The following is a 26,598-nucleotide window of genomic DNA, read 5'->3' as shown; positions in this document are numbered from 1 at the left end:
TATATGGCAGCCATTAATGATAAGATCAAAATATTAAAGTCATTTCTGTGTTTGTTAATCATATGATGCATGCATGAAAAAATAAAAATGAAACTGCAGTATTACAACCTACCCCACTTACTGTTATAACTCATGGTAGTGGGGCAGGATGTAACAACAGCACTCATTGTACTTAATATTGACACATTTTAAGGACAAGTTGTACATTAAAAAAAAAAAACTTTAATTGTAGCAGATACATATGTGAAAATTATATAAAAGCTTCAGATACACAGTGTACTTAAGTTACATATTTTAAAGCAAACCGTTTTACAACCATCCCTGTCTCGATCCCCACACGGTCTCCCCTACATACTTTTATTAAAACAAAACATCACCCTGCATTTTATTCTTCTACAAACCTTACAATTAAAGAACACCTGAATAATACAGAATATATGCCCCAAATAACCATTATTGGGATCTGATTAATTTCTTGAGGGGTCAGTCCTGCAAATATATATATATATTTTCTTCATATTTGTATCACATTCCTGTTTATACTGGTAGAAGCACTTTATAACTACTAACCAGCCATCAATCATTTAAGATGAGGAGAAGAAATCATGCTCATTTTGCATCTGTGCACGGAATATAGTATGGGCTTTCACCACTTTTTTAGGTGTGTTTAGATACTTGTTCAGCAGAGCTTTGTAGTACTTCTCAGGGTGGCCGCCCATATTCTCCACCTTCCAAGAGTAGTACGCAGTAGTTGGAGGTATGCTGAGGTTTTCAGCCAGCCATCCCCAGAGTCTTTCGCAGGGCAGAAGACCCACTGCAAAGTACACCGGATCATCTTTCATCAGGTTTCTGTAGAACATCAGGTACTTCATCATAGCTGCCGTTGGACGAATTGTAGGCTCACGCTGTGGAAATTATAGTATAAAGCATCTTCAATGAACTCCGAAGCATTTGGACATTTTAAAGACTTTGTTTTGTTTTTTCTTACCGTGAAAAAGAATTGATTGAGAATTAAGTCTGAATATTTTTTATAACTTGAGTATCTGTCATTCATGAATTTTCTGAGGTCGAGGGGCTGGATTACTTTAGCACTCATTTCCTTCAACATTTCCGTCACCTTCAGTATGTAATTGATGTCTTGCATGGTGAAGCGGATATATCGCTCTGCCTGCAGACTGCCATTCTGCATTTCTTTTAGGAAGTCCACCTGGATTGTCTCAGAGGCAATGCCTGTGCTGTTCTCCCAGAAAAATTCATAAACATCTTTCACAGATTTAATTTCCAAACTGTCACTCGGGCTGCTACAGAGTGTGCACCTGTAACACACACACACACACACACACAAACCATTACTAAACTGAATTCTTAGACAAGAGGGTAAATCAAGAGGTAATTGCTATTAGATGAGACCGTTCAATACATCTTCTCATGCATTTCTGATTAGCATATAACCAAGTCATTATATTACGATATCCATTTATTATAGGAATAAATTAAGTGTTTTTTGATTGGATTGTCCAAATCATGGGTGTAAAAACAGAATTGAGTAATCATGCCACAGTTGCTGTATCATGAAAGTAAAACAACTTACCTTAAAAATAAGAAACTACAACAAAGAAAGGCCACAGTCTTCATGTTTCTTGGGTCTTGGTGTGCACTTGTCTTCAGCTCTCTTTACTTCCCTCAAATCTCCAATCCAAGCACTACAGTTTCTACAAAGAGCCATATATATACTCAGGGGTTAAACTGCCTTCAGGCACCTCAGATAAATGAATAAATAAATAGTTCCAGCAGTCACAGCGCGAGAATAACTGGCTTGTCTCACGTACAGCGCTGACAAACTCGTTCGGCACTTCCGCTGCTCTATTGAAGTGATAATGAGCGCCAGGCAGTTGCTTTATCCATTTGAATACAAGCGCAACATCATGTGTACAGTAAAGGTCCTGTGGCAGAACTAGCTCAACCAGACTGAATACCTCCGACCACATATACTGAAGTTTTTTTATTTTTTATTTTGTAAACTGAGGCTGCCTACAGATCATGACTGTATGGCCGTAGCCAGCTATGAGGTCATCGAGGATCTGGACCTCGGTATTTTTCAGAGATGTATAAAAAAATGTTGTGAAATTATTGATTAATAGAGTATTAATACTACTTTAGTGCTGCAAGGATATCTTCTCATCTGAGCTGCCTGCAGCCTGTCACTGCTCGTCAATGTCAAAATATTTGAGATGACCAATCATAATAAAGTAGACAGGCTTTATGTTCACAGAAGCTGCTGAGCGAGTCGCGCGATGTAAGTAGCTAAACTAAACATTTCATATTTGACAGCTGTTTTAGGATAGAAATGTTAAACCGACAAAAATAATCAGGCAAACTAATACAATTGTCTAATTCCGCCATTTTGAATTAAGAGAGGACATTAACGAAGCCGATTTCATCAGATTAGGCTAAAGATAATAAATGTATGTGTACATATTGTGAATTAATTAATTAAACTTATTTACCTAGCGTTTGTAGCCTTCAGTGAATTAATTAACTTGTCTAAGAAAATGCTTAATAAAATATAGGCTAAATATTAGTTGGCCCTATGTTTACTTTCTTCTCTGACAATGAAAATATTATCAGTCAGAGCTCAGCTTTAGGAGGGGAAGAGAAGGAGACTGAGAAAAAGTGAAAGAGTGATGGAAATGAATGGAATCTACTGCCCACTAACATGGTTTTGAAAGCTTTTTTGGGGGGGGGGTTCAAACATCTTAAAATGCACATATGTATATCAGAGAAATCTAAATTTTCATGGGGCACTATGCCCCCCCAAACCTCCCTAAATAGCAACATTTTTGGCAAATTTGGGATTTAAAACTCCTTAAGGCAGGTGTATATGCTTAAAAGTTGTTGCTGTTTCTGTAAACCTGTTTGCTTTTACCTTATATCTGGAGTTAATGTATTGCAGCCTGGAATATTTATATATAGGCCTACTTAATATTAAAATTTAATATTCAGACAGTATATATACTCATTGTATCTCTGTGCTTTGACGATTTTTTTAAAATTCTTTTTAAATACTAATTATTTCTGTGGTAGAAAACGTGGTGCACCAAGATCGGCTACTTAAAACCAAACCCTTGGGTTTGAAATCCCGGCCTGGTTGCAGTGGAGTTAAAAGGACAAAATCAAGTCACAGTACCAGTCAGTATGGGAGCTCTTTTGACTGGATGTGACAATAGCCACAATATTTGGACCATCATGCATTGTTGTTTTTATTGTTTCTTATGTTTTATGATACAGCAAAACTTTTTATTCTGCATTTTGACTTTGACTCAGCAATAGGTCTATCTAGATTGTGATTTATTTCTGTTGTAGTTGTGTCTTCAGCCATTTTGGCGTGTTAAATTTGAGTCAGTTTTTATTGTTTTTATGTTTGAATTTACATTGTGAAAAACAAGGTTGTGTTCCATATTGCTCAGCAATTTTAACATAGTATCGTCATCATATCAGTGTAGATGTAGATGGACCAAAATAAAACCATTAAAAATATCAAGTAAATAAGTATTATGATACTTGGTTCCCCCCCGCCAAATCCCACTTTGCTAATTGGCCATTAATATTACAGAGGTTCTGTGGTAAAATTACCCATCAGGGTAATCAATTAATTAATGACATTTTCATTTTTGGGTGAACTATCCCTTTAAGTATATTAGAATTTTTCATATTCTCATTTGTTTGAAATACAGACCATTTTGTCTCATTTAAAATGTTTTAAAAAACATAATGGCTATATATATATATATATATATATATATATATATATATATATATATATATATATATATATATATATATATATATATATATATATATATATATATATATATATGGATATATCAAATAATAACGATTGATTTTATATATAATGCTGCATTGTGCATGTATAGTAAGTTGCATGTTATTAACATTCTTCTGTTTTTGACAGGTTGGGACCAACATAGTTGAATACTTAAACCCTTCCCCTTTGACCTTGGTCTTGGGGATGGCAGTCAGTGCCATCAAGCCTTGTTGTTGGCAAACAGGCACTACTGCAAAACACACTCCTTGGTGCTGTGGACACATGCTTTAAACTTTTTTATGTTTTGGACATCCATTTCCCGAAGCAGTGCGCACCAGTGTGGACATTTTTGCAGACGGTTGTCTACAAACTCCCAGGAACAGAATCCCCTTCAGTAAGACTGCTACGTGGATATATGGCATTTTAAGCAGTACTGGAACCACAGCAACTAACCCTCTCTAAAATGTTATCAGTTTATGTGAAGTGGAAAGTTGTTAGACTAATGAAGGTTATTTCTAAAGCATTTTACTTGTGCCACTTTTTTAACCTTATACTCTAAAAAGCTATGTGAGTTTAAATGAAGGGGAAAGGTGTCGAACTAATACATCTAAAGCATTTTACTTGTGGCACTTTGATAACCTTATTTAATGTAAATGTTCAAATTAAACCTAATGTAATTTATAGATGTTATTTATTTAAAAAATATATATATTTCTAAACAAATTAGATTTAAATGTTTTATATGCTGTTTTATTGTTCATTGAGCATGAAAATATATCATGCTTTTTTCTGTGAATTTCTTTTGTCTTACATTGGGATGTTCCTCATTATTAATAAATCTTGACTTTTTGATTATTACTGTTGCCTCTATTAATTCTATTTTTATTATCTTCAAACCTATTTTATTAAGTTATTATTAGTTAAATAAAACAACTCAGCATGTTGGGTTGAAGATGACCCAAATTAGGTTGTTTTAACCCAGCATTTGAGTGTATATTTGTCTTGTGAGGAGTTTCAGTGAAAAAAGAACAAGCTTTCCAAATTGACTCCTTCGAAATTACAAACCTAATGACAAACTAAAGGTTGGTTTGTTCAGATATATTCATGTAACAATTATGAAACATTAAGTTCAGATTTTTTTCAGTACTCGTTTCTGACTGTTACAGGACAATAGTTTAGGACCCAAGACCAGTATTTGCTAAAGAATAGTTTGCAGTTTTATCAGCAGAAGCCAACTTCAAGTCTCACAAGGAGTTCGTAGGCCGCGCTCCCTCTCTATTTACCACATAACATAAAAAAATGATAAATTAACAATAAACAAATTAAAAGTGAGAAATATTATTAACAAAATTGACTGAAAACAGCCATGTAGTCCGTTTTCCTTGTCACTATTATTAGAAACAGCAGTAAAGCCTCTGTGAAATCTATGTAGAATAACTTATTACTTTTGTTAGGAATGTGGCTAATTAGTCCCTTAATTATTATGGAATTAGTTTACTATAAGAAAGGTCAAAATCACGCATGACGGTAAACATTTACTATGGCTGATATAGCGCTTTTGCTGTGCAAAAAAAACGGTTTTTAGAGTGCTGCGCAAAAAAATGTGCAGATTTATTCGCTGAGAATGATGACTGGTTGCTAAGTAATTTCAGACTACCCAGACCAGTTCTTTTGCATTTATGCAATGTATTGGAGCCAAAACTTAGAAGGGAGTCCAGACGATCCCACAGCATTCCTGTTGCACAGCTGTTGTCCGTGCTTGGCTTTTTGGCAGCAGGAGATTGCAGACAGGTCATATTGCAGACGGGATATCTCAGCCATCCCAGGTGTTCTTGATGCTATAATACGCCTAATGCCTCAGTATATACAATTCCCATATAACATGAATCATCAGCTAGAGTTAAAGCAGAGATTCTTTGCTATTGCAAATCTGCCCAACGTCATCGGGGCAATTGACTCCACACACATTCGCATCAAGGCTCCATCAAATGATGCATTTGCATTCTTGAATAGGAAAAACTATCATTCCATCAATGTGCAACTGATTTGTGATGCCAAATGCGCACTTCTTAATATAGTGGCCGGGTGGAACCCACGATAGTTTCATCCTTCGGAGCAGCTCAGTTGGACACATTTGGACAATGGTGCAGATACAGAAGGCTGGTATGTAAACATTGTTTTAAAAAAACAACAACTATACATTGTTGGCTTATTTGACTTTAACAATTTCCCGCTCACACTTAGGTGACTGGTTATCCCCTGATGCCATGGCTTATGAGCCCACTGATAAATCCCCAAAGTCAACAGGAGCTAGCATACAATGAACGCACGAACAGGATCTTAAAGGGTCGCTGGTGGTGTTTGGACACTTCAGGTGGAACACTATTATACAGACCAGAAAAGGTTTGCAAAATAGTACTGGCCTGCTGTGTCCTACACAACATTGCCATGGTCTGCCAGACCCAGAGGATTCACTCTCATCTGAGCATGGTATGGTGCCTCTAAGGTCGCCAGTCCGAAACATGGGCATACCTATAGCTGCAATTGCACAGCGACAGAAACTAATTCAGTGTTTCTAAAAGTGTATGCAAAAGTTTCTCTACATTTAAACCTATATTTTGTACGTTTAATTGCATCACATACTTCTCTCAGGCTTGCATTTATTTATTTTAATGTGTTATTTATTGCCAACACAGCTTCACAAATTTTGTCTTGCTTGTCCAGCACTTCTTAACTTAAAACAGTCTTCTGTGCAGAGCTAGCACTGCGGGATAAACAGGTCCAGGTGCCGCAGGATGAACGGGGCTGGTTGCAGCTTCAGTGGTCACACGACACAGTTGGCATTTATTTAAATAGAAAAATTGAAACTCAACGTAAATTTCTTTCTGTGGTTCTCCTCAAAAATTGTATATTATCTTTTTGCCTTTTTAAATGTACCTTAATGACAATGGAAACTATGTAGCCTTACCGTCCAATTGTGCTGAAGTGTTTTCCTGCAAGGGGGGGTTTATCACGGTCACCATCTGAAATTACACCTGACAGAGACGTTTCACCTATTATGCTGATGATGCGTTCATCACAGATGGATACGCTCGATGATGGTGGTCCTCCTCCAGTTTGTGCAAGATTTTTCCGATAATTACCCATGCGTTTTTTACTCTCAAGCTTCATGTCGAACCATTTGCTTTTCACTTCTTGAACCGTTCGATTAACAGATGAAACTGCATTAACAGCATCTGTAGTTTGCTGCTACGCCTCCTTTTTTCTAGGTCCTGATATGCCACTGTGTACACTTGTAAATAAAATGTTGCGTTTTGAATGTACTTCTACCAATAAAGCTTCTAATAAAGTTTCCGAAGACATGTTGAAAATTAATTTCCACTTCATATTATGACATCCTTATATGGTTGTCATTTGTAATTTATGGGCGGGATTATGGTAATTGTAAATGAGCGTGCACACGCGCCCTATTTACGAATGATTGGAATTCATTAACATACACACGTTTAACTACCAAATTTGAGCTTTACGAAGCGTTTGTAAATCTGGAGGAAAGTTTTCGTAAAGGTCCATTTTACGCGCAAATAGCTCGTATATTTACGAAAGTTTCATGAATGAGGCCCATTGTCAGTTAATCAGATGCACGTCTCCATAGATCACTTGTTGACGCTTTCACCCCAGAATTAGGCCTGCACGTAGTGACCTTCCAGGTCTGGAGCAGGCGCCAGCTTGCCCAGAAAACAAGTCCACCCAACACTATGCACATACACAGGTACACAGTTTCTCCAAGATTGGAGCGTCAACTGAAAACAAAATAGTTCTCCACAACATACAGGTAACGTCGTCTTCTCCTCGGAGAGAAGTATAAGCAATATTCATCTTTATTATTTAGTGTTTCAGTAAAATGAAATAATATAAAAGGAATAAAATATAATATAAAATATAAATAAAAGCATATCATTCAGTCAAAAGGAGAAAGAAATCATTTAAATCCTCTTAATATGTAGGAGGTTAAATATCGATTAAGGTTTTGATTATAAATTTATTTAGGATTTATATATGTATATTGAAGCAGCAGTGGATTTCAGAATCCTCCCCTTCAAACCTTATATTTTGGATACATACTTCAAGACTGGTTAAAAAGAGATACGTATTTAATGAATATACTCCTGGTGGCTGTTAAAAAGAGCTTTACCTGGAAAGCCCAACTCTAAATTACAATGGACGTCTATAAAATTGCGAAGATAACAGCATTTGTAAATCATAAAATGGAACAATTTGCTTTGTGCTGGGAAAAATGGACCAACTATGCAACATCTCAAAGACCTGATTTTACTTTTTAGTTAATGTTTAGAATGCTCAGAAATACTACCCCCTATATGTACATAATTATTTTTTCTTTTTCATATGGCAGAACAGGGCTACTCAGCTCACACCAATAGTGGCATGGATCAACAATGATGTTGAAACAGGATATGTTAACGTGGAACAGAGTTCTGTACCAAATGCCCTTCTTTCAACACTCAGAAAAATTTGTCAATTATTCAATTATTTCACAACATTTATTATACATCTCTGAAAAATACAGAGGTCCAGATCCTCTGTGACCTCATAGCTGGCTACGGCCATACGGCCGTGATGTGTATCAGCCTATAGTTTACCTCAACACTTCAGTTTACATAAAAAAAACAACAACAAAAAAAACTTAAGTATACGTGGTCGGAGCTATTCAGTCTGGTTGAGCTAGTTCTACCACAGGACCTTTACTGGATCTATTTATTTATTCATTTATCTGAGGGCACACTTTAATCCTTATGTATGTATGTATGTATATATACATTTGCTAATAACTTTTGATTAAATTAGCCTATTGTAATGAAACTGATCATAATATATTCCTTGGGTCGTGCCGGGAACATAGATATAAATTTTGACATATTTGGCCAAACCTCCTGTCCTCCATCTTGTTATTTGCTTAAAACCTACTTTTTCAAACTCTTCCTAGACCGTTTATCCAATTTTCACCAAAATCGAATCGTATCATTTTCAAAAGATAATGGATTTCTCGTCGATAGATGAAACTGTTTTAATTTACAGGAGACAAAGTTGAGGCTGTATCTCTGCAATGCTTTGACATATTGACACCAAATTTTTGTGTCATAGTTACCTTATTCTGACCACACCACATCAATTTCGTAACTGTGCCACCTATTGGTCAAAAGTGATAAACCATTAAATCATATTATTAGTGACTCCGTATATGATATTTTAGCCATTTTGTCTAAAATCATCTAAAACTGTATAATTGCTCACTGTTGCAGTTGGTCTGACACTCTCAACCACGTTGGCATGTCTTTTCATCTTATTTGCGCTTTGGCCCCGGATACCGGATAAGATACCGGGGCCATCTTATTGCTGCTTGCAGCTATATTTTTGTTTTTAGGTTTATTAATCCAAAATGTTTTTATACATTTTCTTCCATCTTCGTGTGATGTTCTGTGGCTTCGTTTTACGAATGTTTATTCCCCTCCCCACACACGATTTTACTATAGGCGAGACATGACCATTCTGATTCGACTATGAAAAATCCTTAGTCAGGGACACCCCTAGTTTGGCAGAGTGCGTTTTTTTACACAGTCACACCCTTTGTACTATTTTTGTCAGATTATATACAACGATCTGGCATAACATCACTGACAGGTTAAGTGAATAACACTGAATATCTCTTCATCACAGCACCTGTTAGTGGGTGTGATATATATAAGGTGTCAGAATACACACTGCATCAAAGTTTGTCGGCAGGGAAATGTGTCATAAATGACAGAAAATTATGTTAATGGCGGAGAAAGAGTTAAGCAGATTTTAAGTAAATTCCTATGTACACTACCAGTGAACTACACAAAAACTCGTTTTTTATGTTTTCTTTATAAATCAATATTTTCAAACAATGGCAAGTTTATAGGACTGTATGTAAAACTGTGAAAAAAGTATTTAAAGGATTAGTACACTTAAAAATAAAAATTTCCTGATAATTTACTCACCCCATCTCATCCAAGATATTCGTCTTTCTTCAGTTGAAAAGAAATAAAAAAATGTTGAGGAAAACATTACAGGATTTTCTCCACATAAATGGTTTTCAATTGCAACCAACAGGTTGAAGGTCCAAATCGATCAATGCAGTTTCGAAGGGCTTCAGAGGCTGTGCAAGATCCCAAACGAGGAATAGGGTCTTATCTAGCGAAACCATCGACCATTTTCTAAAATAAATGTATATACTTTTTAACCCCAAATGCGCGACTTCGGTGTTGTTCTTCTTCACGGCGCATGACGTCATCACATCGGAAAGGTCACGACCCAGTGACGTAAAAACTCTCATGTTCCCCTGTAAATTTAAAAAAGTTCGACACGTTGTTTTACCTTTATTTTTGTAAAGGGCGTTTTAGTCTTTGCACATTTGTTTTAACACTGGGTCGGTATTTCCACATACGCCCCCTTAGGCGACCTTTCCGACGTGATGAGATGGGGGTGAGTAAATTATCAGGAAATTTTAATTTTAAAGTGAACTTATCCTTTAATATGCTACTCAATCAAAAGAGTAAACACAAATACAAACCAAGTATACTCAGAATACTTTATTATACTTTTCAGTATATCTCAATCAAAAGATTGATGTATAGGCCAAATATACTTAAGACTTTTCTGACTGTATAAATCAAGCATACTTAAAACAAGCATAAAGTGTAATTTTTTTACATATACAGCTCTGGAAAAATTGAGAATACTTAACATTGATTTCTCAATGTTAAGTGGTCTCTTAATGTACTTCTCAGGAATACAGCTCTGGAAAAAAATCAAAAGTAAACTAAGAGTATCCTCTCTTATTATTAGTTTAAAGAAGCACGCTTGTATACTTTTTTTTTTGTATGGATACTCTTTAACAAAGAACACTAACAGGGTCTCGAATTTACATGACTTTTCATAATGTCTTTATCCAGAGTGAATGTGCAGATGATTGTTGAAATTGTTCCTTTTTCTGAACCTCTTGTCACATGAAGGAAAATGTCAATTTCTTTTCAGAATGAGTTTGGAAATGCCGTTTCAGGTTTATGTGACATGTGAAACTCTTCTCACACTGAAGACACTTGTAAGGCTTCTCTCCAGTGTGAACTCTCATGTGAATCTTAAGGTTTCCTTTCCTCGTGAAGCTCTTTCCACACTGAGGGCAGGTGAACGGCTTCTCTCCCGTGTGAACTTTCATGTGATTATTAAGGTTTGTTCTGTTTGGGAAACTCTTTCCACAGTCATGGCACATGAAAGGCTTCTCTCCGGTGTGAAGTTTTACATGATTCCTAAGGCGTTTCATGTCTGTAAAACTAATTTCACACTGATGACATATAAAACAGTTCTCTCCTGAGTGAATCTTCATGTGGTTATCAAGGGTTTCTTTATATCTGAAACCTTTTCCACACTGACATATGAACGGCTTCTCTCCAGTGTGAATTGTCATGTGAGTCATAAAACCTACTTTTCGTGAGAAGCTCTTGCCACACTGTTTGCAGGTATAAGGACTCTCTCCAGTGTGACTTCTCAAGTGGATTTCAAGGTTGTTTTTCTGCGTAAAACCTTTTCCACACTGAGGACACATGAACGGCTTTTCTCCAGTGTGAATTCTCATGTGAGTTTTAAGATTTCCTTTTAGTGAGAAACTCTTCCCACACTGTTTGCAGGTATAAGGGGTCTGTCCAGTGTGAATTCTCATGTGGGCATCAAGGCTGTTTTTCTGTGTAAAACTTTTTCCACACTGAGGGCACATGAACGGCTTTTCCCCAGTGTGAATTCTCATGTGAGTTTTAAGCTCTTTTTTCTGTTTAAAACTCTTTCCACACTGAGAGCATGTGAACGGTCTGTCTCCAGTGCAAACTCTCATATGGACTTCAAGGTTTCTATTTTCTGTTTTATGAGTCTGTAAACTAAAGGATTTTTCTTCAGTCATGAAATCATGACATTTCTCCTCCATTTCATTCAGTTCTTGATTCTCCTCTTTCAGTGCCATCAGGTCTAGAGTGAAAAGAAACAAAAACAAGTTAGCACCAGTTTAATTGCACAAAGACATGAAAACATTTAAACGTGTACAGCATTAAATCAACATGTATGCTAGATTCTATACCCACTAAACAACTGATAAAGGAGTAACCTATAAACTCAGAACCTCTTGTCAATATTGTTTATTCTGAGCTTTATTTAGGACACGTCCCAAAAACTTTCAAGCTGGCAGTTATTAAACCCCTTATAAAAACACACAGTAGAGCACTGGATTGGGATACCGCAGGTCCAAACTCAAATCTTGCAGGAGCAGGGAGGTCAAAAATTTACCACAGGTGCTGGGATTTAACAAGAATAATGAAGACAACAAATGTTCAGAAATTATTAAAGTGGGTTTTTACGATACAAAAACAACACAAGGCAAGTCTGATTTTGGGACAAATTTCCCAGTTGTTACTGAAAAAATTTTTGAAAGAATTGGCCTTTGCAAGTTGAAACAAACATACAAAATTATTGATATACAACGGGCACAAATCTGGCATCTCTAGGTTGAGGTGACATCTCTGATCCGTTCTGCTGGGTCAAAGTAAGCTTTCGTTTAAAGAAAAAACTTTTCTTCCTGCACATACTAAACAAGACAGCCAAGAAATGTTATCACAGGGTTTAACTGTTATTGTGTGTTATTGGTCATGTTTTAACATTGTTTTTTAGACTCCGCTGCTGCGGCCAAACCGTTTTGATGTTCTGTAGCCTATCAAAAGCTGAGTTAGTTTTATTAGATTAATAAAAATTGTTCATAGTTATTTATAATGTGTGGTGCTTTGGTCCGTTTAATTAAATGCAAGGTTTTATGTCTGTAATCCTGGGGTGCGTTTCCCTTACAACAAGGGTGTAAAAATCAAGCATAGCGTTAGTTCTGGCAGGTCACGTTAGTCAAGCTTGCATAATAACCATTTTTTGTGATCAAATACAATGATATTTTTCATAATATTAGATGAAGAGAATTAGAAGGAAATGGTAAAATAGGCTATGCACATTCTATTTTTCAAATGTTGTGTTAGTGACACGCTGTCAGGCAATTATTTACAAAAATAAGGCCTAATTGTTTCCATTAAAAATATATAATCATCCTAAAATACAACTATGTTTACCTTGTAGGGAAAACGGCATACATTTGATTTGTTTAAAAGCAATTTAAAATACTATTTGGCCAGTGGAAAATATTGAGAATGACTCTCTGAAAACTCTCTCTAATATGTATTTTATACCATTTTGATTGATTTATTCTAAAACAAGGCTAAGACGCTGAATGATTTTTAGCAATGTAATGTGACGGCATATAGTTTGCGTCTCATATTTTCCTAATGTCTTGTACCGTTAAACATGGTATCACATGGATGGGATTTTGCATGGAAATTATATACAGATGATGTTATGCATAGTAAAACTAGGTGTTGTGAGCGCCATATATGGTTATATCGGGGAGGAGATGCATGTATGCACAATCCCATAAAAAAAAAACCCTGACTGGGTTTTATGAATATAATTTTGCGCAGGTTCTGGCATTCGCATGATTTTATAAATCTGAAAACCGGTGTGCATACGCAGAATCCAGCTTTTGTGCTTACATACACTACATTACGTAAAGTTTTATACACGAGGCCCCAGGTGTTTATAAAATATGTAGTTCATTTAGATAAATCGAACATCAGAGGGGTTTGACCTGTAATGTCTGTACAACGTAGTGATGAAATTAGATGTTTGGCCCTATCATAGTGTGTTTTGCTCGTTTCAGCCTGACGCAGTTATCATTTTCATGTCCTGCGCCACATTGTTTAAATAGCAAATGCACTCACGGCCATCTGTTCGCCTATGGGTGTGGTGGTCTGAAAACGAGGTGTGTTCAGGTGCATTGTTGGCGTGTTGCTATTTTGAGGCTACTGAAAACGACTGCGTTATTGATCAACAAAAACCTGGTCTAAAGTCAAAAGCGCAGTATTTCTTATTTAGAGGGCGCATTTGTAATATGTGCCTATAGGTGGGTGCACTTTGCTTATTACACACACACACAGGGGCGCAGCAGCACACAAACATTTTTAAATATTTAAAATAAAAGGATTCCTTTTAGTGCTGGGCAAATTAACGCATTAAGGCGGTCGATTCTTTTTTTCAGTTTAACGCATTAAAAATATTTGACACAATTAATGCAGCGACCGTTTTTATAGCCATTTTTGCCCTGCGTTACATTATATGATCACGGTCTTATTCATGTAAATGCTTTTAAACAATCCAAGCGCGACAAGACAGAAGAGAACATGCTCTATGTCAATGTCCTGTCTGTGTGGCTGCGTCTTGATCAGATCCCTAGGTCAGTAGTGGCCAGCCCTCCATGCCAAGATGTTGGTACTCTTCATCTCCACCACATTGACTTTCCCAGAGTTGGAGAAGGCAATGACGTTCAAAATCCAGGACAGCTACTCCAGGCCGCTTCCTCATTTCTTTCTCCACCCCATGGTGGAAACTGTCTGCGCTCATGAAGGTGTGCCCCAGTTCGAAGCATTTTGAAGTTATATCCTCAAGCGGGGACATCGGGTCATTCACCACACAGACTAAGGATGTAAGGAGGCACCAGTTTTTGTTCTGAGCAGTGCAATTATCAACCCAGTAAATTACATGCTTTACATCCCGCTCCTCATTAAGTGCTGTGACAAAAGCAGATGCCACCTCCTCTGCCTTCCTTCCAGCAATGCCTTCGTGCCATATCACTGAAATGCTATTCTTCTTGGAAGATGACTTTTTCCCCACACCGGCGAAGGTTTCATGAAAGGCTGAGATGCGTTTGGTAAAGACTGCAGTCTTTACCCCAGGCATTCGGGGCAGCATGATGACTTTCTGGCGGTCAACACTGCGAATTGAGGTCAATAAGCTCTTCCCTTTCTGCATCCAACCTGTAGTGACGCCTTCCTCTCTCTACTCTCCTCTTGTGCTCCTCCCACTTTTGACAGGAGTGACATTCCTGAATGCCACGTTCTGCTCTGACGTGGACATCTTGCCTCAAGTAATTGTCACACTTCTCTTCACCCAGCTTAGTGAAGCTAATGTTCCTCTCCTTCACAGCCTTCCTATACGTTTCATAGGAACATTTGAGAGCCTCTTTTTCCTTGTAATCTTTGAACATCAACTGAATGCTGACATCACTTGGCAGGTACCTCCTATGTGGGGCATGCTCACGTCTGTAATGGCTGGAAGTGGGATTCAATGATTCAATGTGTTCAAATATTGGAGCCATGTCAATTTTTTTTATGGGAGTGTGCCTTCCTCTGCGTTCTTGTGGTGGTGTTAGACTTGAGGAGATTTTCCAATGACAATGTATTTCCAATGACAGTGACTATCAGTCCATCGTTTTTTTGTATGATAGCACAAAGTTGTTTAAAATTTAGTTTTACAGGCTTCCTGTTGCTGGCCAAGGTCATCATTCAGATGGTACTTGAGAGACCTGGTTCGTCTGCTAGGAACAGCTGAGGTGTGGCGCATGGTCTGGTACTGTGAAACCATGTGGGAAATAAAGCTCTTTTTCTCACTGTAGGACATGTTCCAATATGCTGTAAATATCGGTCTCCTTTGATCCTCAGTTATTTTTTGAATGCATTTCTTCTTACACATTGGACCACAAGGCTTCCCCATCTGTGGAATCTTACTTTGTCTTTGTTCACTGGCTGCTATTGACATCCTCACTATCTTCATCATTATCGCCCTCATCCCTCATATAGCCAGCAGCCATATCACCCTGCAGCCCAAGACTGGTTTCCCACTGAAGCTAAGCAGGGCTGAGCCTGGTTAGTACCTGGATGGGAGACCAACTGGGAAAACCAGGTAGCTGCTGGTAGAGGTGTTAGTGAGGCCAGCAGGGGGTGCTCACCCTGTAGTCTGTGTGGGTCCTAACACCCCAGTATAGTGATTGGGACACTATACTGTAACAAGCACCGTCCTTCGGATGAGACGTTAAACCGAGGTCCTGACTCTCTGTGGTCATTAAAAATCCCAGGATGTCCTTCGATAAAGAGTAGGGGTGTAACCCCGGCATCCTGGCCAAATTTGCCCATTGGCCCCTCTCCATCATGGCCTCCTAATCATCCCCATATATATACAGATTGGCTTCATCACTCTATCTCCTCTCCACCAATCAGCTGGTGTGTGGTGGGCGTATTGGCGCAATATGGCTGCCGTCGCATCATCCAGTTGGATGCTGCACATTGGTGGTGGTTGAGGAGATTCCCCCTTCTATATATGTAAAGCGCTTTGAGTGCCTAGAAAAGCGCTATATAAATGTAACTAATTATTATTATTAATTAATTATCCTCCGGGACATAGGTAGCATCCCTGACATCCTCATCCTCCACATCATCTTCCACATCACCCTGCCCTCATTCTGCTCATTCCATTGTTACAGATTCTTGAAGACAGAAGCTATGATCTAATATATTATTATTATTATTATTTTTATCTAACTCCTCAGTGTAACTGCCCATCTGAAAATCTGCATCCAGTGAGGCAAACAACTCTCAACTTCTCATCCTCTCCTCTTCACTATCTGCTTCTGCTTTAGGATTTTTTTCAGTAGTTTCCTCACAATGTCCTGCAATAAATCATGAATGATGAATGTGATTGTATTACAATTAATAGCCTTGAGGTTAGAGAGCAAGTTAACTTAAAGGCCCACTGAAGTGCCTTGGAACGCGAAGCATTATTCAATGTGTTGACGTAATTTCCCCTAAAACGGCTACAGCTGTTAGCAGCTCCTCCCCTTTTTTTGAAACAGCCAATAGCATTTTGTTAATACCACAGTTTGACTAGCCTTTCTGTTTGTTAAAGCCAGTTTCCTCCGAATCTAACCGTTTATCATCATAATCTCTTCCATATCTCTTGAAATACAGTATTCTGTGCAGAATTTAAATGGGTCCGATATGTTTTCTTGTGTGCGCCGACTCGCGCATATCATCCGCGCTGGAATCTCGTGTCTGTAGTCAACGGCTCTGGTCTAGACTATGTGTGTGCGCTGCAGCGTGCGCATTAAACTATCGTGAACCCAGACTTAATTCGCCTCAACTGAAAGCATATTAACACCGTCTGAATAGTTTCCTATCGCATATATAGTGCACTATGTGCCGTTCACCATGCAGAAAATAGTAAATGCGTGAACAACTGACCGTTTTCAGACACAGTTCAGGGTCTATTTATAAAGCAGGGGGCGGGACTTCAGATTCTAGAGCGCATTTGATTGGACAGAAGATTTGATGAGAAGGTGTGATGAGAAGGTGAAGTCTGCGATGACGTCATCAAAATGTGTGATTCATTTTAACAGAAGTGAGAGACTAAGTTTTGAATGCTTATATCTCCTAAATGCAAATTTTATCATTGTTTTGGAACACACCAGCTTATTCATAACCTTAAAGCTAACATAATCATACTAAAAAAAATTATTTTGATTTCAGTGGGCCTTTAAGTTAACTCAAGTATGCTTCTTCTCCCTTTAGCCTAACTTCTAAGCTATTCTCAAACATGTAAATTTCCTGTTTATGCTATCTTCACACCTTTAAAGCTATAATTAATAATTAAAATATAATTATTGTGTATTCTTAGCTAGCCTATCTGTCAAATAAAAAAAAACTGATTGGCAAGACTGACTCTGACAACTGAAAAGCAGATCATTATTCTTGACCTAATATGACAAGACATAAATTAAACAGCTGATGGCTATTTCAAAACTACCCATTTAAAAAAAGAAAAGAAAAGTAGGCTACACTTCCATAAGGTACTTACAATGCTCTATTTTCACACACTAATTTTGTAGTAAATATACCAAAAATTCTTCTTAAGTATTAGCCTACTTCTTAAGCTAATCTTAAGAATATCTATTTTGAAAACTATTTTGAGACATCATGAATATGAAATAAGATGTGCTTTTAACATATCTCTGTATTAAAAAAAAATTTGTTACCACTTATAGTACATTTGAACCCATCGTGTAATACAAGTGGTACCTAGGCTAAGCACATTTTAGTTCATTTTCATGGTGTCTCAATAGCACAGAGTAGAGCTTAGATCGGGCTCAAAAAAATCAAGCCCGACCCTACCCGAGCCTGTGCACGATGTGTCCAAGCCCGGCCCGGCCCATTAACTGTAATCATGAGCCCGAGCCCGATTTAAACCCGACCATTTTTTAATACGTGGGCGTTCTGAGAACAAGATTGTTATGAGCGAAGCGAATGGGTGTGACGCTCAGCTCAATAATCCGCTCTATGCAGGCGCGCGCTCATGAACCGTTCACTGGTAAAACAACGCTCGCTCAAATCCCGCTCAGACATGACATTCTGTACTGTACCCTACTATAGGCCTACTTGTTGTAGCCATTAAACAATGTATTTTGTTTAATATTTATGTTTAAATATCATCTGATTATGAAAAGTGAAAAGATGCGAGTGGGTCAGGAATTATTTTGGTGGTTATTATATTTTGTTTAATATTAAGTTTTGTTTTGTATGAAGCCCTTCTTTAAAATGAATTTCGTTTTGTATAAATTGTATCTTAATTTTAATCAAGGTTTCATCAGCCAATTGGATTTAATAAATAACAAGCAAATAGAGTAATAGCATCACATGCATTGCACATGAGCTGGAGTGCGTCTCATAAATAAACCAAACTCAGAAGACTACTTGCCTCACAGACATGAGAAATATGTGTATTGAAAGCTTGAAATGTCTACTTTTCTTTAACTTCTAGTTAAGAAAAGAAATGGACTAGTTAAGCAATGCGCAGTGTTAACGCGAGCAGTGCATTAGAGGGCTGCATTGGGATTGAGTCCCGCCGGGTCCCACGGGACCCAACGCAAATCTCGCGGGAGCGGGCGGTTTGAATTTTGCTGCGGGCGGGAATGGGCGGCTAAAAAAAACACAGCGGGAATCGGCGGGATAGGGAGGTTGCCTAACGACATGATGGAGAAGATGTCAATAGATGATGTAGAAAAGAACCTCAAACGAGGTATTTACAGCACAAAAGCTAAGCAAGGAAAGTCTGACATTTGGAGAAGTTTCTCAATTGTTTTGGTAGGCAAAATCATGCGGTATAACGTTATATGTATCCACATATTGCGCAGCTGGCAAATACATAGCTACTTGATCATACCTCACCAAAAACGCTCAGCACTCCCTGCAGGTCAAGTTGACTGTTTGGTGTTTTTAACAAACAATACATAGAAGTTTAGTGAGTGGAAATGGATTGTTTCTAAATGTCCGTTTGCTATTTTGTGTTCACATTACGTTCTGTTGAAGCATGTTTTCTCAGGTTTCCTTTCAGTCGGTCACGTTCGACATACGTCGGAACTGACCAACGAATTGGGATCTGTTTTTTGTTTCTCAATCTGTTTTTCTGTTTTACAAAGCAGTCTATTTTTATGTGCAAAGTTTTTGATAAAAACGAAATTATATTTGAATGTATTTGTCTTTTTTTTTTTTTTTTTTTTTACATGCAGGCCAGGGAAACGAAACAAACAACCCCATGAATCTCTTTAATAATATCAATACAAATATGTGTTTTTTTTCCCCTGCGGGACGGGAGAAGACACAAAATCAATGCATCTCTATTATTGTGCGGGAATAAATTCTCCGAGTTTTGCAGGTGCGGGCGGGAGTGGACATACATATTGCGGGAGAAGGCGGGAGTGTAACACATACGTTGCGGGAGCGGGCAGTAATGGTCAGAAATTCGGCGGGTGCGGGATGAAGAAAACAGTCCTGCGCAGGGCTCTACAGTGCATGACTGGCGTCTCGGAGCGTTTCAGAATGCTGCGCTTCATCACTGCGTGTGCTGTGAGTTTAACACGCATTTTTAGCCTAATCCTGACTTGTGCAACTTTGTACACATTTGTTTCTTGGTTGTAGTATTCCTTTGCTAAAAATATATTATTTCTGATTATGGCATAGCTTTCTGCCCACCCAATTAGGCTAATAAAGTAATGATAAAAAAAGGTGGTGTAAATATATTTATTCTGAAGCAAAATTCTCATCAGTGTTATATCAGCGTTTACATAGGCTACTTAAATCTTAAACGTTATTTACTTTATAAATGGCATTTTTATTTTAACCTTATTAAATGTATGCACTAGGGTTGTGCCGATGGACGATATCATCGTCCGCTCCATCGTGATACCGCGCCCCCGTTGCGAGTCTGTTGTGAGTGCGACACACACTAATCCTCTTCTATAGTATTAGTTAAACTAAAAACTTAGCAGGGATTGCTCTGTAAATTAAATTGAGAATGTAACAAATGCATATATGCTATTTTAAATACTGTAGTCTATGCCAGATACATGTATAGCCTACATTTTTTAATCATTTGAGGCTGAAACATCCATAAGCATGCGTGTTTATTTTAGCACTTTTTTCAGTGAAACAACACCGCCTATAAAACATTTAAACGATTTTCAATAAATAATGGTTACCTCAAGAATATAAGAAAATTAAATATTAGTAAGAAAAATATTTGATTCATACTATTTCCCCGCAAAGATGTGTCATATACCGCTCTGCGCTTTAAGAGGAATGTGGGACACAAGCTGGATAGACACCTTTCGAATATCTTCATCTTCATGTTTTCTCCTGATTAGACATGTGCCGGTAAACGGTAATACAATATACCGCAATAATGAACATGCACAATATTGTTATCGTGGGCACTTCAAAATACCGTGAATAATTATTTATTACGAATTATTCAGATTTATAGAATGAATACTTTACCCATCAACCGTTTAAAATGAACAACACGTCAAAGAGGAACAAGCACTGATGTAAATAGACCGTGCATGAGCCGAGCACATGGCGGAATGAGGAGACCCGCTGAAGTGCACATTCATTCTCTGACAGCAGAGGGCGCTGATGGAACAGCAGAAATGCAGCCGTTTCCCCAGTAATCACATAACCTAATACATAATACTTAAAGACTTAAGGCTATTCATTTTCAAACTTGCATTTTATATTTTAATCTGGACTAAATTACATGCCCTAGATATTGTTTGAATATGTTCTGACTGTTGTTCAATCACACACTTTACAAGGCTCCAGTATTTAACATTAGTTCATTCATTAACAAACTGACAATGAAAAATACTTCGGTCAAGACATTTAGGCAATGTTTGATTATTCACTGCCAGAGAAAACGAAACTAAAATCACCGGCGTGTGTGTGAAATGCGCTATTCAAATAAACCAAACTTTACACGCCTTACCAAGTTTAATAACAAGAACAAACTGTGTTAAATAAAATTTGAAGTAAAAAGGTATTCGTCCCACAGTGTTTTTTATACTTTACCACAGTAAAGGATGTGAATAGTTATAATAGGCTTAAAGGATTAGTTCACTTTTTTTACTCACCCCCATGTCATCCAAGATGTCCATCTTTCTTTTTCTTTTTTTCTTTTCGACTGCAGAAAGACATGGACATCTTGGATGACATGGGGGTGAGTAAATTATCAGCAAACGTTTATTTAAAAGTGAACTAATCCTTTAAGCAAACGAAAGGAAGAAACGTTTATAATCCCCTGCGAAAATGGCGACGTGAGTGAAGATTTGGGAAAAGAAACGAGATGTCCATGTCCACAGGGATAAAATGGACTAGGCCTATTGTTAAAATTCACGGAAAATCGAGTGACCAGATCCAGATCGCAAAACAGAATGAAAAGGTGCTATCTGACCATTATTTCCTAGGCTAAATAAAGCTTTGTGCTTCACTCCTGTGGTAATATTCACGTGAAACAGCATTCACATACAAAACACTGGGTTAGTAAAATAACTATATATTTTTTTAAAAGTAGAAAATAGTATTTATGGAAAGAGATATATTAAAATAAAAAGAGCTAAACTCTTAAGTGGAAGGAACCTATTTTTTCCCCTCACGTGCAATAGCGGATGAGTCATTATTTGGGTAAGTAAAAATAACAAAATGATAGTTTTAAGTAGAAAATAGTATTTATGTAAAGAGAAATAGTATATTATCTACCTATTTACCTTTTAAACATTTGAATATACAAATAAGAAAAAATGCAATATTTTAAACATGAAACTAAACCACCAATAGGTGGCAGCAAGTGACCGTCTTAATGATTGAGTCATTGAGTTGTTCATTCAAACGATTAATTAAAAACACTGAATCATTCAGTAACAAAACACCACGCTCAGTGTTGCTTTCCTTTGGAACCATTTTCGTCAGTGAAATAGAACAAAATAGTCTCTAAAATGTAAGTAACTTAATATTAACGAGGCTACTTGTTTATTGAACCACAACATTCAATGTAACATTTGCAATCGTGATAATATTCAGCAAAACAGCTCCCTTAGTCGATTCTATAAATAAAAAGTTATAAATAAAATGAAGTTTTTACCCCAGTATGTTTCTTCTGTGAGTTCAGTGCTGTTATGTTCCTTTGTTTTGATATCTCCACGAATGTCTCTCTCAGGCAGACTTTGCCACTATCCCCTGTGTTCATTCATGATTTCTTTCGTGCTGTAAAGCGGAGGTGATTGGTTCATCTGCCGTTTGTTTGAACTGAGACGCTACAGTGATCTGTGAATGTCACGCAACAGAGCGCCAAAAGAGATCATGACAGCTCGAGAGACGTCTATGGTCTCTCACTCCAGTCTATGGGAAATTAGCCCATTTCCAATTATTATTGTGAAGTTAACAAATGCCTTCAACTTCACAAACAGCCCCCCCTCCCAAACAAACCCAGAGAAAAACTCATCCAATCTACACGATTCACACATTGACATATTTTTATTCAAAACGACGTATTTCGCCGAAAAGCGACTAGTTTGCAGGTATGTAAAATTTCAGTACCGACTTGATATCGATGTCGGTACTTTTGACAACACTAATTTAATGTTACACCAAATAATTATTTTGTTTTGGCCATTTCTTTTTGTTTCTCATTCAGACTTACACACCCTCCAGAAGCTTACGTTCAGCAAGTGAACGACGCCTCATGGTGCCATCCCAAAGAGGCATGAAATCACTCTCACGGACCTTTTCCTGGACCGTTCCCACCTGGTGGAACGACCTGCCTATCTCAATTCGAGCAGCCGAGTCTATAGCCATTTTCAAAAAACATCTAAAGACACATCTTTTCCAGCAGCACATGACCAATTAACTTTCTATTATTTTCTGCTGGTTTATTTATAAAAAATAATAATAATAATTGTTCTGTCCTGTGTTTTGTGCTAGATTAACTGAGACGTGTTACAGCACTTGCATATTGTTGCCCTTGACTGTTGCTTCTATTGCTCTCACTAGTAAGTCGCTTTGGATAAAAGCGTCTGCTAAATGACTAAATGTAATGTAAATGTTTTTTATTATTTTTCCTAATTTAATTTGTGACAGTTACGTGAAGTAAATATAGATAAAGAGACGCATGAAGCAGAATGACAGAAGACTTGAAAGAATGAAACCCACCTGTTTGTTCCTCAGTATCTTCTTGTTTCATGCTGAATGTTTCTTCAATCTTTATGTCTTCACTCTCCTCTTTAATACACGCCATCTTCGTTTGTTCCTCAGTATCTTCCTGTTTCAGACTGAATACTTCTTCAATCCTCAAGTCTACACTCTCCTCTTTAATAAATTCCATCTTCTTAATAGGGTGTCGCGTAGAGCTCGGCTGCTTCAGGAGTTTTTCCTGAGTTAAAACACATCGTCATGTGTAAGATGAGAATAATTAATAAAGTAAAATAAATCAACACTAAATCTCTAGTTTAGTATCAGTCACTGGTAAGAGTCAGAGTGAGAGTTAATGACTTAAATTATTAGACAAAGAAACACTCAAAATAGCACTACAAATGAATAAAGGAACACACACTATACAGACCATTAATACTTAGACATTTATTATTAACATTCAAATCAGTATGTACTGATTTGTAGATTAAATTAAAAGATAACACTTTCATGAAAACATATAAGTTGATTTGTAAAGTTGTCATTAAACATGTTTGTGTTGTTGTTCATTCACTGGTGAACTGTAGGTGTCGTCCGCGCGCTGTGATTCAAACGCTTAGAAACTGAATCATTTTGAGAAGCATTTGATTCAATTGAATCCGAATTGGTTTCGAAAATCTCAGTTTCTCTAGCATTACTTGCCAGTGACCAAACAGCGAGTTTAAGATGAACTGCTTGACAATAAACGGAACGAAATGAGACGCACATTTTCAATTACTCATGTGTGGATGCATAAAACTATGCTCATTCATATTATATACATTATAATGTTACATTCAAAAATAATTATTTCATTACTACATTCTCATAAAATTGTACAAATGGGTTGTATATAGACCTTCCACACAATAACCGGAAATACGTAATTGTTGCAGAAGCGAAGTTCCTGTCAAGCGTCAACACATCAGAAAAACATACCTGGGCAAGAGAAATTAACAATTAGGCCTATTTACATAAATCTCAGATTAAGTAGCTATAAAGAATCAGTGTTACATGACATGTCTTCCTTGACCAAGATGATATCTTGTTTGTCCAGACTTTGGCTACAGTTCAAAATAGTTTAAACATCACGCAGTGTGCACTATTCAATTTTTAACATACAACATAATACTTTTTATAAAATTATATATTTAAAATTTTTAAAGACTATCTATAATAACAATAATATATGTTTACAACATTTTTTAGAGGCGGCATAGCACTGAATATGAATAAATTATAAATATAAATAGACATGAAACAAAATATAATACAAAATAATGTTGATTAGCATCATGGTTATATATTTTACAGCAAAATATATTCACAATATGTATGGAGGCATTTTGCAAAAGTGAATTTGCTTAATTTGATCATGTAGCGTTAAATGTATGTGATTTTATTATAGTAATAAAAAAATGATATATCCACAATAAAACATAGTCAGAGAATTACGCACAGCGATATGAGGTATTAATGGTTTTAAACCCTTTAAGTTAGCTGTGGTAAATATTGACAAGCTGTTAGTGATTGAAAAAGACAATGCACCACTCTACAATGAAGACATAACATTACAGGAGATGGAATTTCTTACTGCGGGCGGCGTCGTCGTATAATTTCTTACTGCGGGCGGCGTCGTCGTATAATTTCTTACTGCGGGCGGCGTCGTCGTATAATTTCTTACTGCGGGCGGCGTCGTCGTATAATTTCTTACTGCGGGCGGCGTCGTCGTATAATTGTGGTCCAGTTTCAAAGCTTTCTTTGCTATTTCCTTTATCTCGACTCCTACAGACATTAAGGGTCCTTTAATGTTGAAATCGTTCCAAGGAAAAAGGCTAGGGACAGTCTCTGGTTTCAAGCGGCGAACAGTGATCCCTAAAACGTAGTCGTCTGATGAGAAGTGTCTGCTGCAGACATAAGTGCTCCCCTTTTTAATAGTAAAGTTTGGTCCTTCATCCCGCCGGATAGCCTGAATCCATTTCCGTCTAACTTCACCATCAACAGGGAAGGAATGAAACGACAGATATGGCTGCTTTTGGGAATAACTATAACAGCCCGGTACGCTACAATAACTCTTGCTCGTTGTTTGCGCCATTTGTTTACCTGTTGCCCTGACCAGTGAGGAAGAAGATTACCACGACGATTGCGTATTTCCGCTCACACAGACGCCGGAGCGCGGCGCAGTCTTATGACATCATGTGGAGCATTACGATAATAAATTAGCGGTGTTAAACAAAGTCACTAAGCTGTTTTTACACGGTTTAAAACATAGATTGTCAATGTTAGCATTGCGGTGCTTTACAACAACTTATACACATCACACCGCGTCTCATCGTTGAAATCATTTTTGACTGATTTGGTTGGAGGAAAAAAAACAACTTACGGTGCTCGGTACACGTTTTCGTCGAGCTGCATCTCTGACTGATCCGTGACCGTTATGTCTCGCGCCCGCGGCCGAACCACAAGCTGGCGGCGCACTGGAAGGTGCGGTGTGCACCGAGGGAACCGCACCATCTCTGAGTCTCACTTGATTCTTGCTTCGGCATCCCATGTTGAACTCCATCATATCGCCGGGGTGATAATCCTCTGGTTTAAAGTGAAAGCCACACACCACCGCGTTTCTTGAAGCAGATGCAGAAGTGAAGTCCCGTCTCTTCACCTGCACGAAACGCACCCAGGCACGGAATATAGCACTGTCCTTTTTCTTCTTAGGAAACCTGTGGACTCGATGTCCTGACAGGCTGGAGTTTGTGCAACCACCACAAACACAATAATTTACCATGACGATAATAAATTTGAACTACAAAAACTACCGAAAAACACACTGACTCACGACCGCTCCAACTGAATAAAAACTTACTCTGTCTGTCTGCACTGAGCCAACTCGCAGAGCCCGGTGTAATTCGACTGCCCTCCACGTGCGCGCGCATGACGTCATTCGTTGACATCGGTGCAGCCAGTGAATTTAAAGCTACACTGTGTAACTTTTTTAGTTTATTCTTAGCTAAAAACACTTAGTTCTTTCAAAAATATATGTGCTCATTAATATACATTTACTTATTTCAAGTAATAAAGTATTCTCGTAAGTTTATAATATGCCATTGAAAATACATACGGGTGAGGGGTTCGAATGCGGGTCGCCATGTTGCCCCTCTCCATCTTGAAAGTACATTAGCCAAAGACGGACACACCGGTAAATTCAAGCTTCGC

The 26,598-nt window shown here is 37.6% G+C and overlaps 1 protein-coding gene across 2 annotated transcripts; it reads right to left on the bottom strand.

The window, feature by feature from the left end:
- Nucleotides 1-10,443: 10,443 nt before the first annotated feature.
- On the bottom strand, nt 10,444-26,316 carry LOC307126197 (uncharacterized protein). Of its 2 annotated transcripts, none has more exons than XM_079816623.1 (3): nt 25,772-26,316; nt 23,371-23,590; nt 10,444-11,884 (listed from the first exon to the last, which is right to left on the bottom strand). In XM_079816623.1, exons 1-3 carry the CDS (start codon nt 26,168-26,170, stop codon nt 10,872-10,874), a joined length of 1,632 nt encoding a protein of 543 aa, XP_079672749.1. In that variant the 5' UTR covers nt 26,171-26,316; the 3' UTR covers nt 10,444-10,871. The 2 variants fall into 2 exon arrangements, with proteins under 2 accessions (XP_079672749.1, XP_079672750.1); XM_079816624.1 differs by lacking the exon at nt 25,772-26,316 and adding an exon at nt 24,983-25,369.
- Between the last annotated feature and the right edge of the window lie 282 nt (nt 26,317-26,598).

This window comes from Gobio gobio, assembly GCF_949357685.1.
Source record: "Gobio gobio genome assembly, chromosome: 5".
Classification (NCBI taxonomy): domain Eukaryota; kingdom Metazoa; phylum Chordata; class Actinopteri; order Cypriniformes; family Gobionidae; genus Gobio; species Gobio gobio.
Note: the sequence above shows the minus strand (reverse complement) of the source record. Positions and strands in the feature narration are given on the sequence as shown.